The 14007-nt window shown below is 42.1% G+C and overlaps 3 protein-coding genes across 6 annotated transcripts; 1 reads left to right on the top strand and 2 right to left on the bottom strand.

The window, feature by feature from the left end:
• Positions 1–292: 292 nt before the first annotated feature.
• Positions 293–2622, bottom strand: LOC105448302 (zinc finger HIT domain-containing protein 2). Its single transcript, XM_011686807.1, has 6 exons — positions 2433–2622; positions 2220–2345; positions 1570–1858; positions 1237–1503; positions 962–1165; positions 293–880 (listed from the first exon to the last, which is right to left on the bottom strand). Exons 2-6 carry the CDS (start codon positions 2264–2266, stop codon positions 569–571), a joined length of 1119 nt encoding a protein of 372 aa, XP_011685109.1. The 5' UTR covers positions 2267–2345; positions 2433–2622; the 3' UTR covers positions 293–568.
• Positions 2623–3144: 522 nt separating this feature from the next.
• Positions 3145–11651, top strand: LOC105448301 (choline/ethanolamine kinase). 4 transcript variants are annotated; one of them, XM_011686804.1, is made up of 6 exons: positions 3145–3880; positions 7673–7785; positions 7906–8385; positions 8487–8733; positions 10224–10388; positions 10489–11651. In XM_011686804.1, exons 1-6 carry the CDS (start codon positions 3863–3865, stop codon positions 10600–10602), a joined length of 1137 nt encoding a protein of 378 aa, XP_011685106.1. In that variant the 5' UTR covers positions 3145–3862; the 3' UTR covers positions 10603–11651. The 4 variants fall into 4 exon arrangements, with proteins under 4 accessions (XP_011685106.1, XP_011685104.1, XP_011685108.1 ...); XM_011686802.1 differs by lacking the exon at positions 3145–3880 and adding an exon at positions 7019–7341; XM_011686806.1 differs by lacking the exon at positions 3145–3880 and adding an exon at positions 7348–7538.
• A 108-nt stretch (positions 11652–11759) lies between these two features.
• On the bottom strand, positions 11760–13509 carry LOC105448300 (26S proteasome non-ATPase regulatory subunit 13). Its single transcript, XM_011686801.1, has 5 exons — positions 13374–13509; positions 13178–13291; positions 12666–12992; positions 12236–12568; positions 11760–12150 (listed from the first exon to the last, which is right to left on the bottom strand). Exons 1-5 carry the CDS (start codon positions 13487–13489, stop codon positions 11883–11885), a joined length of 1158 nt encoding a protein of 385 aa, XP_011685103.1. The 5' UTR covers positions 13490–13509; the 3' UTR covers positions 11760–11882.
• Between the last annotated feature and the right edge of the window lie 498 nt (positions 13510–14007).

The following is a 14007-nucleotide window of genomic DNA, read 5'->3' as shown; positions in this document are numbered from 1 at the left end:
AGATCTTTCATACAAGTTTAGAACTATTCAGAAGTGTTGAAAAAATATACATCTTTTTCAGAATAATTTTTTTTATATATAGAGTGGTCCACTTTAAATGATGCATCGAAATACCGAAGATCAAGACCTTCATTAAAAAATTTTTTATAATAAATTAACGTATTAAGGCATTACTTAAAAGCCAGTCTTGAAATCAGAACCGATAATTGAAGAATTGATTTATAAGAACCTATCGGGCTATTTCATCAGGATATATACGAATAAAGGTCGATCAATAACATGTTATAAAACGTAGAGCTAAAATATTTTTTATTTTACATCTATTGTTGATGATTTTGTTGCGCATACGCTTTATGTGGCTGTGCACGTCAATATGAATAGACCTTTACAAAGGCCACATCGTTTATTTTAGACAATAAAGAGAAAATCCAAAAATTATCCATCCAATTTATCTATTAATAAATATTTATCCAAATAAAAATTTCAGATTTATTGAAAAATATTGTTTTGCTATAATAAAAAAATGATAACAGCATACAGTTTTAATAAATAATAGAATCCTTAACGTTTACAAACTTTCTGCCCCAGTGCTTCTCACCCACGATAAATAATACTCTAGCTTCTTCAGGCACAGAAGTATACTCTTCTTCGACAGATTTGGGTCGTTGCTACATTTCTGCGAAAATCTCTTCGTAAATTCCTGATTGCCGCTCTTACAGGTTGAAACTTCCTTCTTCGCCGCTGTCAGTAACCGATGGAGCTCGGAGAGCGCCGCGGACGTATAAACGGTCCTCATCTCAGCGCCTGGTCCTTGCAAAATGGAAGCGCCAGCTTCTCTCAGCGCAGCTACAGTTTGTTCATCTCGTGGCAGCCAGTCAACCTAGACGTGTATATTTAAAAATATATTATGAAGCATATATTTGTGTATACATCAATATATACATGTGTACAAGCTACTCACGCTTTTTACGTTTTCTATAACAGACTCGACTGCCGAATCCGAATCTTTGAAGACCTCATTGTTTCTCATGTTTCCACAGATGACCAGAAAAACATTGGCAGCTTCCTCGGCACAGTTCAAATAATCTCCGACGTAATAAAGAGCGACGTACGCATAAGCGTATATCACGTTCGTCACATTAAAGAGCACGCAGGGGGACGCTCTCTGAACACAGGTAATGACTACTCTAATTACACTGTCTTGAGCATGTAAACTCATTAAACATTATTACCAACCTGCAGCTCGTTGAATAATGGTACGTCTATCAGAGCAGGATATTTTGAGTCTCTATAAGCATCCATAATATCCTTCTCGACGGGCTGGATTAATTTCTTCTCCACACGGCAGGTCCACCATGGCACCCACTTGGGCAGCAACTTTTCCGCCTCCCCGTTTTTTATCAGCGCCTCAAATTCCTGCTTCTCCGCCTCGGACAAGGCTGACCAGAGCTCGTTCGGATCTTCGAAGTTGACATTCTGCAATCTGGTTTCCAAGTCGAGAAGCTGAAAGATAAGTTCAAGAATGAGCGTTCATCGAATCGTCACCCTCCGGAAAGTAATTGGCCTTACCTCCTGCTCGTCGTCTGAATCCAGCGGATAGTCCTCGTCGCTGCTCTTCTCGTCCGAATTATCCTCCAAGACGCCGTCTCCCATGTCCGCCTCGTGCACTCTCTTGAGGATTTCCATCATTTTTTGCCTGGCGACCGGATCGTTCTCCTGAGACTTCAACTCGTCCTCGACGCACTGCCTGTAAAAGCTCTCGGAGCAGTCGGTGTGCGCGTCCGACTTGTAGCACTCGGCCCCGCAGTAGCCTGTGCCGCATCGCGGACAGGTGTACAAGCGTTTGCGCTTGCTGCATCTGACACAGGGAGAAAATACGCTGACATAAAAAAGGCCTGTTCCTCAGAGCTGAAACTAGGGCTGCGCTAGTTTATCCTTCTTTTCTTCCAATGTAGAAAGAGAAAGATAAAACTGTGAACTAGTGCAGCAGTTCAGCTATAAACAACATAATATATAAAATAATATATAATATATATATAAAAACCCAATAATATATAAAAATAATATATAATATACAAAAAATCAACGGTCAACGATGCCCGGAGCAACATTTTTTCGCATGATCTTTTTTGGCCCTACGGTAACAATTGCAATTTTGTGCGAATACTTCTTACAAAATGTCACAATCTAATATTCAAAATACAACACGTCGAACTTACAATTCGCAGATATTAGTGGCCGAACTCGTGCCGGGAGTCTCCGTCATTTCGAACCGCTATATCGTCAGGTATAAACACAGCGATGTTTTGATCATCATCTAGGTTAGGTTAGTACGTCTGGACGATCTGAAAGACGAGATGGAAGATAATGTAGAAAGAATGGATATCCTACCGTTTAAGAAGCGCCCTGTTTTACCGCATTTCTTTACCGACCTGATTCGGTGACGCAGTTCCTCGTTATCCGAAAGGATGTCGCCTCGCGTACCGTTTTTAAGATTCCCCTCGTTAGCCGAACTTCATTCGGGCGCGCCTCGGCGCTTCCTCGCTCTTCTCTCGTTTTCTCTCCCCGACGTCTAATTATATACCGTCCTGCTTCAAATGAAAGTGCAACGTACCGGCGGCTCTGCAAGGGACAAACAGACGGACAGACCTCTCGATACGTTCGACCGCTCGGGCGCGCTATACTTAGAATTTAGATAAAGAATAAAACCACGGCGTGTTCGATCCTCGCGCTTTATCGCGCACTTTGGACCTAAGCGCTAGCTGTGATCCGCGCAAAAAGGAATTAAAAAGTAAAAAAGAGAAAGAAAGAGAATCTCACGTCGATTCCGCGCGCGGGCGACAACGGGTGCATTATACTCTTCTCCACCACTCTCTCTCGCGTTGTGGCCGGTTCAACCACTTTTCTCTCCTTTCTCCCTTATCGCGCGTTAAAAGGCACGCGCGACGGCACGCGCGATAAGAGCTGCCGACGGACGAGGCGTCGCGTTGCCGCGCGGCGCGGCGCGGCGCACGCCGCATCACGCTATCGTTTTTAACCCCACCGGCTGATCGGCTGCGCGCCTTCCGATTGGCGTTCGCGAGCGAGCGGCGACAAAAACAAGCGGCGGGTATCCGAGCGGAGCCTGCCCTGCCTGCCCTGCCTGCCTTGCGGAGCGGACGGCTGATACCTATGCGTCATTCCGTGCGCGTCGAGCGAACCGGTGTTACGTGTCTTTCCGAGTAATCTCGAGTCTGTAGGAAAAAAGTCCCGAGGAAGCTCTATCGAAGCTGAGCGGTGTCGTCCCCCGAGTCATATCCATTTTCCTTCCGTCTGTCTCTCTCTCTCTCACTCTCCACGAAACTTCGCTCAAATATATCTGCATATTATATATATCACGAAATTACTTCTCGCGAGGAGAGTTGATCGCCGCCGAGTGTGTATGTGTGTGTGTCAACGGACTTTCACGTCGACGGTGTATGACACACCGGAGATACCTGACGGCGCGTCGACCCTTCGCAATCTCCGTCCCTTCCCATTTCTCGTCTCGATTCCTTCGACCTGTACGTGCCGTATACGTCGTTAACAGCAACGGCCGCGAGAAGCTTAGAGAGTACCGGGACGCGAGAATTATATATACCCTGTGATTGTCCACGTATCGTTATCTTATCCGGCGCCGGGTATCGTGACGACACGCACTGCAGCTCTCGCGATCGCGCCGCCCGGTGTAATAGTAATTAGCGCTTAGGTGTGCGCCACGTCTGGGGATTGCCGAGTGCCGCCGACACTCGCCTGTCGTTTTATTATCTCTCTTCCTCTCGCTGAGGCGACGAGCCAGTTGTTTCAGTTCGCCTCGCAGTCCGTCCGACAACGAGATTTCGACATGGGCATCGAGGACAAGGTATACTTATATATACTATATATGATTATCGTGTGTCTGACACTTTTTTTTATCTTGCACTCGTGTTGTATCTCGAAATTCCTTTCCGTCGCACGAAAACACAGCTGAACTTTTTTCCGTCAAAGATTCACGTAACACGCCATGCACGGACGTCTAATCGCGCACACGGCCCACAAACGGGGACTTAATCACCTAGCTCTAATCGCTTCCCGGAAAAACGCTCCGACCTTGCGACGCCTCCTCTTCCGTCGCATTTTCTTTTTACGCCGCTCGTTTTTTCCCGGAGTTGAAAAAAGGAAAAACATACGTTTGAAACCGATGCCGCGTTTTAATTCGCTTAAAAGAGCCTTTTGAAAGATGCCGCGCTCTTCCGCTTCACTTTTAATCTGCCCGGTTTCCCTTCTGAAAGCCGTAAAAGAAAAAAGACGCGCTCATCCGTTTGAAACCGACGTTATTTTCCGTCCCTCTAAAGACACTGCGCTTTTCCGCCTCGTTTCCATTCCGCTCGGTTTCCCCGAAGCTGAGAAGAAAAAAAATGCATGTTTATCCATCGGAATTAATGCTGTTTTCCGATTCTTTAAGACGGCGGCACTTTTCCACCTCGTTTTTAATCCGCTCGATTTCCCCGAGGCTAAAAAAATAAAAAGTAAAAAATACTACATGTTTACTCATTGGAATTAATGCTGTTCTCTGATTTTTTAAGGCGCTTTTCCATCTCATTTGTAATCTCGATTTTTCCGAAGCTAAAAAATAAGAAAAAATAAAATAAAAAATACATATTGAAATTAACGGTGTTCTCTGATTTTTTTTAAGGCGCCGCGCTTTTCCATCTCAGTTTTTTTTAATCCGCTCAATCCCCGACGTTAAAAGCAAAATGCTGATGAAATTAATATTGATTCGTTGGAATTTAATGCTGTTTTCCGATCCTTTTAGTTGTTGCGCTTTCTCTGTCCTCTTTCCTTCTCTCCTCTCTCGTCGGCGTATCTAATTTCATAGGTGCAGAAGAACAGAGAGCTCCACACGCGCGAGAGAAGTCTGCATTCCAATTCCCGTTCACGCCGTCTCTCTCTCTCTCTCTCTGGTCTTTCGATTCGCAAGAATTCGGCCTTTCGCGGAAACGCGAAAATTTCTGATGAAATATGGTTTACATATTTATTTGCCTGCAACAACACGTGTCGCGTGGAGGAGCTTAACTAATAAATTTTGCGCTGTCGCAGAAATGTTGTCGCTTATCAATTTTCGCGTTATCTGTCGTCCGATAGACACAAATATTCCTCTGGAACTCTCTCGTATCTAATACCAGCGGTGCCGTAGCGTTTTTTTTACGTCTAGCTCGGCAACGCACGCACACCGAGATAGACATCGAAGGTCATAAAAACAGACCAGCGAGGGACCATACATCCATTCATAGACGTTGCAACTCCCGGAACTGCGCATAGACTAACTTTGTTTATCTGGGCGAGAGACGGATTAATGACGCGCATTAATGTGTGCGCAGTATAATTGTATTAATATATCTGTGTTATCATTTCAACGCGTGATGCAAAGCCAAAGTTGCATATGTGTGACGTGTATGATGAAACGTACTTTAATCCTATCGCTGTATATCCCGAATTGAAACGCGATCTGTGAAACCTAATATCGGTCAGAAATACGCCGAGTTTAATTACATACGCGACAAATTTAATGTTACGTAAACGTATTTGATAGAGATTTTTAGAAACGAAAAAGTAAAGCGCGAACCTGAAACATTTTCCATTTTGTAACCGCTTATCGAAAAAATATCGTCGATTCTTTGATGTAAGTATTTTCTAGGGGAAAAAAAAGGGAAAAGATCCAAATTAAATAATAACGCAAATAAGTCTGCACAACCTTGTTTTAATCCTTTACAACCGGAATTTTTGTATGAAAAAAAAATTGTGCAACCGGTAAGCGGAAGGTATATTGATAAAATCATTGAGACTTAAAATTAATACAGACCTAAAAAAAAAACAATAAAAAATGTAAAAAAAGTTACGCGAAGTATATTGTTCTACGCAAATTCCGTTGATAATACTTCTTATGTAAATTAATCAAATTGTTGACTTAAAAAATGTAGATTAAAAAAATCGGAGAGATAATAAGAATTCGTAGATAAGAAAACGATCGGTTCGCCGGGAACGGGACACCCGGTATACTCAGGTGTCGCGCGTTTGCAGAAGGTAAAAAAAAGAAAGAAAAAATCGCGAAATGTTACACGATGCATACGTAAGTATATGCGGCGCAGCGGAAAGGCAGAGATATCGCCGGTTCGTTTTAACTCTCTATACCTATACAACGTCACTCGATCCGGAGGTTACATGCTCGTGTATCTATATATATTTCTAGTCTTGATAATTTAGTTAACGTGCTCCAATTATCAGTTGCGTAATCCTTTTTTTCCCACAAGCAAAAACAATTCGGCCGTTAAGAAGGTTAATGACTTATTTCCATGCGTTATTCTTTATATTTCTTCGAGACGCAATAATGAAATTGCGGAAAGTGCGAATTCCTTCCCCGCCCGTAAACGAGGCATTGTTACGAAAAATGTTTGTCACGATCAAGTCGAAAATGCGGTCAAGGAGTGCTTAATGTCGTATAAATAGAGATTGTCATTAGCATCGACTGCACGACTATTCGCAATTCTTCAGGGAGATTTTTATACAGAATCATAAAGACTCGCTATCCTAGCAGCCTCGTGACGATCCTTGTCGGGGCGGTTTTGCAAAACCGCGCAAACAGGCGAGGAAAATAGCGCCAATAGTGGCTTATATAAATAGGGATCCCTTCATGTGAAAGTTTGTCTAAATAAACCTTGGGTGCTCGCATGATCCTTATAGCTGAAGGACTTAATAAGAGACTGATCGATCCTGCCGCTTATACTTTTTGTAATTTCGTAATTAATTAACTGCAATAACTAATATTAATAATGTAATTAATTGACTGTATAATAATTATAATATAATTTTTTTTCCTTTGTCAAAAAAAAAACGAACTTTATCTATGCAAATTGATGCTGGAAAATACAAGAAGGGCGCGCAGCAAGTACACAGGGTGGAGAGCAATTATTTTCGTCTCCCTTTTTTCACGTCTATAAATATAGGAGTCGATCCCCAGGACTCTACGTACCACCAATATGCGTCACGTGCGGCTATAAGGGTTGAAAAAGGATTCGATTTTCGCGTTCATCACATAAGAGAGATCGACAAAATCGTTTCTCCGCGCGAATTCTTTATTCGTCTCTCGCGCCTGTACGAGGCGAGAGATTTTGAATTTTGAATTCTCAGTCCACCAGGAAGCGCTCGTACGAATCCATCCAAGGCTGGAAGCTCAAGGTTGCAACACTCGCGTTGCAGCACTCGAGATTGAGACCCACTGACGTGACGTCATGACGCATGCGTTGGTATGCGCTTCTCCTGTCAACAGCAGATGATCCCGATTGCGTATGCACGATCGCGTCTTTTGGCATGATGCTCCCACGTTATTTGCCTCATTTATAACTTATACTTATCAAACGGATCCGATCTCGTGCCTCGTTGAGCAAGCAAACAGACAAACAATCTTGGGGTGCCGTGTCGCACGCCTCGGTTCCCCCTCGGTTACGCTCTTGTGTCACCTCGTAGTACCCTCCCATCGTCAAGTAAATTTGTTTAGATGATTTATCAGTAGCCGGTGAGAGAAAATTGTGCTCTAAGAGACAAGCGATACGATTCCTCTTGTGCACCTGTAAGCGTTCCACAGCGATTAATCGCGATGTCTTCTTTTATGTGACAGATGTCTGAGAAGAATCCGGAGATGAGGGAAACCGCAGCGAGAATCTGTCGAGATTACTTGCACGGCGTATGGAAACATATCACGGCGGAGAACATCATTCTCAAGCGCATTAGGTTTGTGAAATTTTTGTACCGAGAATATCTGTGTGACATTTCAATCGTATTCTCTGTCATACGTGTTACGGCAAAAAAAAAACAACACAGTCAGGCGATAAAACGTACAATTACTTTCAGTGGTGGTCTAAGCAATTGGCTGTACAACGTCCAGCTGCCCGAAGAAACGGTCCCGGTCAGGGGCGAACCTCGTCAGGTTTTGTTACGTCTTTACGGGCAGGTGCACGGGGAGAGAGCCCTGGAGGGACTCATCACCGAGTCCGTCATCTTCACCTTGCTGTCCGAGAGGAGACTCGGTCCCAAGCTGCACGGCGTGTTCCCCGGCGGCCGTATAGAGGAGTACATACCGGCCCGACCGTTGCTCACGAAGGAACTGGCGGACACGACCCTGAGTCTGCTGATCGCCGAGAAGATGGGGCAGATACACACGATGCAGATACCGATCAGCAAGGAGCCCACGTGGATATGGGACACGATGAACAACTGGCTCATCACAGCGGCGGACATTCTCGAGAGCAGCGAGGACATTGACAGCCGGCAATTGAAGAACGTCAGTGCAATAAAGTGCATAGACTTGGAGCACGAGATCGATTGGCTCAGGTAAAAATAGGAGTTTACAAAGATACTTAGGTAGCTTGGAGTTTATAAAGAAGGCATCGCGCGTTGGAGATTCAACTTATTTTTCAATCTTCCACTTTCAGGACAATTGTGATGCAGCAAAAGTACCCGGTTACGTTCTGCCACAATGACATGCAAGAGGGAAATATACTCCTAATGCAAAATACGCGAAACCCCAAGCTGGTACTCATTGACTTCGAGTACTGTTCCTACAACTACCGAGGATTCGATGTCGCCAATCACTTCGCCGAATGGCAATACGACTACACAGCGCCAGAATATCCTTTCTTTCACGAACGTCCGGCCGCTGGCCCCACGAAGGAGCAAAAGGTAAGGCACGAATTAAAGAAGGGCTTGGAAACGATGAAGTGATGCGGGTAAGATATCTGTTCAGTATGTTTCATCCAGTGTTATCATATCATGAGTTCTTTCGTGAGCGGATTAAATCATTGATAAATATAATGTTCACAAAAAAAAATTGTTAAGTATGGCTAAATTAAAAGCTTGTACAATGAACGTATCGTGAAATCGATAAGAGAAATTGTAAAAAGCAACATATCGAAATTCGCTTCGATAGCCATTATTATCGACAATTTGATTATTTCTTGCAATCGTAGGTAAGAAATTATTTTTTTTGCGTTTTGTTTTTCACAATTACAATATTTATTCAACATTCACATTCAGAAGTATAAACGTAAATTTTAATGCGCACAATTTCGTGCGAATCGTCGTAAAAAAAAATGTAATGTCAAATTGTTTCGGTCAAAATTTGTACGATATTGTAATTATCGCGATGAGGCAGCATTTCGGCTGACTAAGTACTATTTGGTACTGTACCAGGGCACAGTAGGGTAGGGTGTCGGCTTGGCGTGTGCTGCGTGTGTATATATTAGTTTCACAGGACCGCAATCCGTCAAGACAAGGCTGAGATGCCTGCAAACAGAGAAAAAATCGGCCGGCAATGTGAAACAATCTGTGCTGTGATGGATCCCGACTTGTGGGGTGCTCTACATTTTTGGAACCAGGGTGCCACCGGTACCACCAACCTGGCAGCACCAAACCGCTCATCCACGATTCTAGAGTACCTTCTCCTCACTAGTCAATTCATAGCCTGCGTACCCTTTCGAAAAACGTATCTTTTCGGGATAGCTGTGCTTTATTACAAAGAGTGCATTATCTTCCACTTGGAGCACTTTAATTGAACACGGTTCTGTATGCGTAATTAATACGTGCCGAATTTATATCTGAGTTTGCAAACGGTTTTTCAAACAGTTCAGGCTACTGACGGTATATAATAATTTGTCGTGAACTATTGAATGGAAAAAAAAAATCTTTACATAAATAGGAAATATTTATCTTCTGATATTTAAATAGATAGGCGTGAACAATTCATATCAATCATTTTTTTTGTTTTTCTTATATTGATGTCTATAAAACTGATACATCTTTTGATATATATTTTATATTGTCATGCTTCTTAAATTATTCCTTGTTTTTTTAAATGCCTGATATTTATATTATTTGTTAGTATTTCAAGTTCTGTGTATGTCTAATTTGTTCAAGTATTACTGTACTGATGTTCTCTCAATGTGTTGTAAAAAGCTATTTTTTTCGGCAACAAACTAGTTACCAATATAGTTTTCATATGTCATATTTTTAATATACGAATGAATCTCTTAAGAGATCGTTTGATGAATCTGTTAAAAGATTTACATACGTATAAAATTATTAAATAAATCAAAGTACAAGAGCGTAGGAATAACTCTCTATCGCCCTCTCTTTAATACGCAATTTTTGCAAAGTGATTTTTCTCTCGACAGCTCAACTTCATAAGAGCCTACCTAAGAACATTGGGCAAAGAAGGATCTCTGGAGGAGGAGCGTATTATGATGGAAGTGAGGATATTTTCGCTAGCTAGTCACTTATTCTGGGGTCTCTGGAGCGTCGTAAACGCGAAACTTTCACAGATTCCGTTTGGCTACTGGGTGTGTATTTTTGTCTCTCGGCTCTCGTATTCGTTCTCGCTTTTTGACTGCACGTCCAGTTGGATCTGTTTAAATACACGGACATCGTTACTTGTTTCAGGATTACGCTGCCTCCAGATTGAAGAATTATCTGTATCTGAAGGAGAAGTTTCTTACCTCTGGACTGCCATCCCCGGATGGCAGCCTGAAGAGAAAAACCATGGATATAGACTGAAAGAACGAAGTTTGAACAGAGACGGGGAAGACGCATTCGCAAATTCATATAACATTTCGCTACGTAGAGTAGCCAGCTTTGGTCCATCGATCCTAACTGATGGCATTAACGAGCTCCGGTGAACAGCGAACAAACTCTTAACGGAGTAGGCAGAGTAGTCATTATTTTGTAAATAATGACGCGAAATAGCGTAGGGCCCGCTGCTTTCTAACTGATGCGCGATAGGTGTATCGTTCGTAAGCGATAACACACTGCAAGCGAGAAGAGCGGATCGAGAGTAAATGGGAAAGTCAATCATGTGATATAGAATAAGATGATATAGAATCGTGTACTTAAACGTAAATCGATCTTCGTTTAGTACTTTTAATCGCGTTCGCAATTAATTTCTAAAAACATTCAAAAGCAGTACTTAAGTGTACTTAATTAATTTTTATTCAAAAAACTTTTAAAAAAATGATGACGAGATTTTAGACAGTACTTAAGTGTACTTAATTAATTTTTATTCAAAAAACTTTTAAATAAATGATGAGATTTTAGACACTTCGTTCTTTTTTAATAAGGGATTGAAGTTGAACAAAAAAAAATCTGAGAAAGAGCTTCCGAGTGTACAGAATCATATGCTCAAATTGTGAAAGAGTTCGTAATTTCCGAGGACATTGTACATTTAATCTCTCTTTTTAGCTTTTATATATATATATATATATATATTTATTATAAGATTGCCCCCCCCCCCCTAAATCGTTGCCAATTGTATTTTAAATCCAATTCACGTGCTTGATTGTTTACTTGTTACATGGTTGTAATACGTAATACGTTAATTGTAAATAAGACTAGTGATATTTGCTATAACATGCTATTTTTACTTAAAATTGTATAACTCATGTACTGTAATTTAAGTATAAGTACTTAATATTGAGTATGAGTACTTAATATTATACAAAAGAGGACAGCATTTAGCATTCATTACTGATATTTACCAACATAAAGTGCACCGACATCTATAAAAATGTATTTTCACGAGTTTCCAAATAAAACATTTACTTCTTGTTTTTACTTTGTATTTTCTTAACAAAAAATTATAATCGATACCAACCTTTTTTTTTTTAAATCCAAAGAAAAGCGAGACGCAGAGGATTTATGTCTTACAAGTGCACACGTAAGAAATAATCGTTCGTATTTATTGGCGACATGTTAAGAAACTGGTTTTATAATTGTTAGTTAACGCGAACCAACGTTCCGCTGACACGACAAACGAGCAAGTTTGAAAGTGGCCCGCGTTCTCAGAGAGTGAGGATCTCAGACGCCCTCGACTCCAAGAGCTTCTCCATCGAGCTGACATCCTTGCACCATCCGTCGAGGCGTTGGACCATCCCGGCGATCTGGCTGCGGTCCAGGACACGCGGTTGCACCCAGGTCATATTGACGGTGCCCGCCACCTGATCTATGGCGCCGCGCACGAGGCCCTGGGCGAGAGCTTTCATCACCAGCAATTCCACTTCGCCGAGAGGTAGACGCGTCTCCTGAGAGATCTCCATGAACGTCAATTGTCTAGAAGTGGGGGAAACATTATCGTCAAGTGTGAACCGTTCGATTTTTCAGAGATCTGAGGTATCGCGCGCTGAATTATACGCACCGATTGTTAGCCTGCCGCTTGAAGGTCATCTCCATTAGGCACAGCAACGAGATCTTTTGTCTCAATTTCAACTCCTGCGCCGCAAGATCGGCCACTTTGCTCCACTGCGGCTTCAGTCTCTCCAGCGCGACGATGTCGCCGGCGTTGAAGGCTTGCAGCAAGTCGACGAGCCAGTTGTTCGGCGTGCCCTTCAACGACTCCAAGACTGGATGCGCGAGCAATTCCCCGAGATTGTAGACGCCCTCGCCCAGGAGCGCCGCGAGGCCCAGGAAGAAGGCGTGCTGTTCTTGCTCTTGTCTGCTCAGGCTACTTAATTCGATGCAACCTAGATATCTTAATCATAAAGAGGAAGAATTAGCTTCAATTGTAATTTCAATTACAATTTGCAGACTTGTCTCTTCGATGAATTCATATGCGTTTATTAAGGTACCTTAATGCTGTGCGATAATATTCCGCGTGTTTGCCCTGTAATCTGTACAACCGGCTGGCGAGAAGGTAAAAACGTCCATGTACCGTCGTAACGCCGTCGGCGTTGTCCAGCATAGCCTCCACTTCCTCTATGATCTTCTTCGCTTGCTCCTGATTGTTCAGCTTGTCCAACAGGATCTGCCCCTTGAGAACCTTACAAAGCGCGACAGCTTCATTGTTGCTCTGAACCTTCGTCTCTGTCTTCTCCAAGAATTTAATCGCCTCGTGATTATCTTGCAACTGTTGCACCACATGCGCCAGTATCTCCACCAACGACAATGGATTTATTCTTCAAAAACATAGCAAACAATCTTAATAGCGAATGAGTTAAACAAAGAGCAGCACGTGAATTCATGTAAATACATAGAGATTGAGGATTGTGACTCAGAATGTGTATTGCATCCCGTATAAGGTCTTATATTTAATTATGAATTTAAATACGAAAAAAAATAACCTCTAATCGGCAATACTTACTTGTTCTCGAAGGTCGACAGGAAGTTGGAGTAGAGCTGCACGAGATTATCCTCCTGCTGGAGCACCGGATGCTTCACAAACGTCTCCAGCTTCAACGTCAGCTGATGCCAAAGCCTGCAAGTCACCGGAGACCGGGGCGGTTTATTATCAACTCGTGAAATTCCGTCGCGCGAAATACCGTATATTAATTTATTACCGTTTGCTGTACAGCTCCTCGAGCTGCGCCCACTCCGCGGCCAGCTCCTTGTCGGCAACATTTTGCTTTTGACTGAGAAAAGTATTAAGATCCTTCGCTACCACGGTCGCCGCCATGCTTGATGATGACGCGAATATCAATGAACACGAGAGATGTCACTTCGGCTAGTCGGCTCCTTTCAGTTGCGCTGTACTGCACCTTTTGCACTCCGTGGTACACATTACGCCTGTCTGCGTCAGTGTCCAATAGAATTTGTTTCTTAAGAACTTTAATTAATAATTCGTCCAATATTCCTGTTGGATATTTGGATGTCAACTAGGAATAATAATTTACAGAATTACTAATTATTTTAATGAATTAATGAGTAAAAATTATTAATTATTGTTAATAATAATTATTAATAATTTATTATTATATTATTATTTATTATTATTATTATTAATTAATTAACCATTCATCTTAGTACCATTTATAGTAATTATTGAATCTATCAGATTAATTATCCGACCATTCATTTTAGCTATTCGACTAACTGCCAACATAATTGCAGGACATTTACTTCTATCTCTTCTAGGATCTTCTGGTCAATCAATCTCAAATATCTTTATATTAAACCTTTTCATTTTAACCCAAA

This window comes from Wasmannia auropunctata, unplaced genomic scaffold (assembly GCF_000956235.1).
Source record: "Wasmannia auropunctata unplaced genomic scaffold, wasmannia.A_1.0 LD336088.1, whole genome shotgun sequence".
NCBI classification, from domain to species: Eukaryota; Metazoa; Arthropoda; class Insecta; order Hymenoptera; family Formicidae; genus Wasmannia; species Wasmannia auropunctata.
Note: the sequence above shows the minus strand (reverse complement) of the source record. Positions and strands in the feature narration are given on the sequence as shown.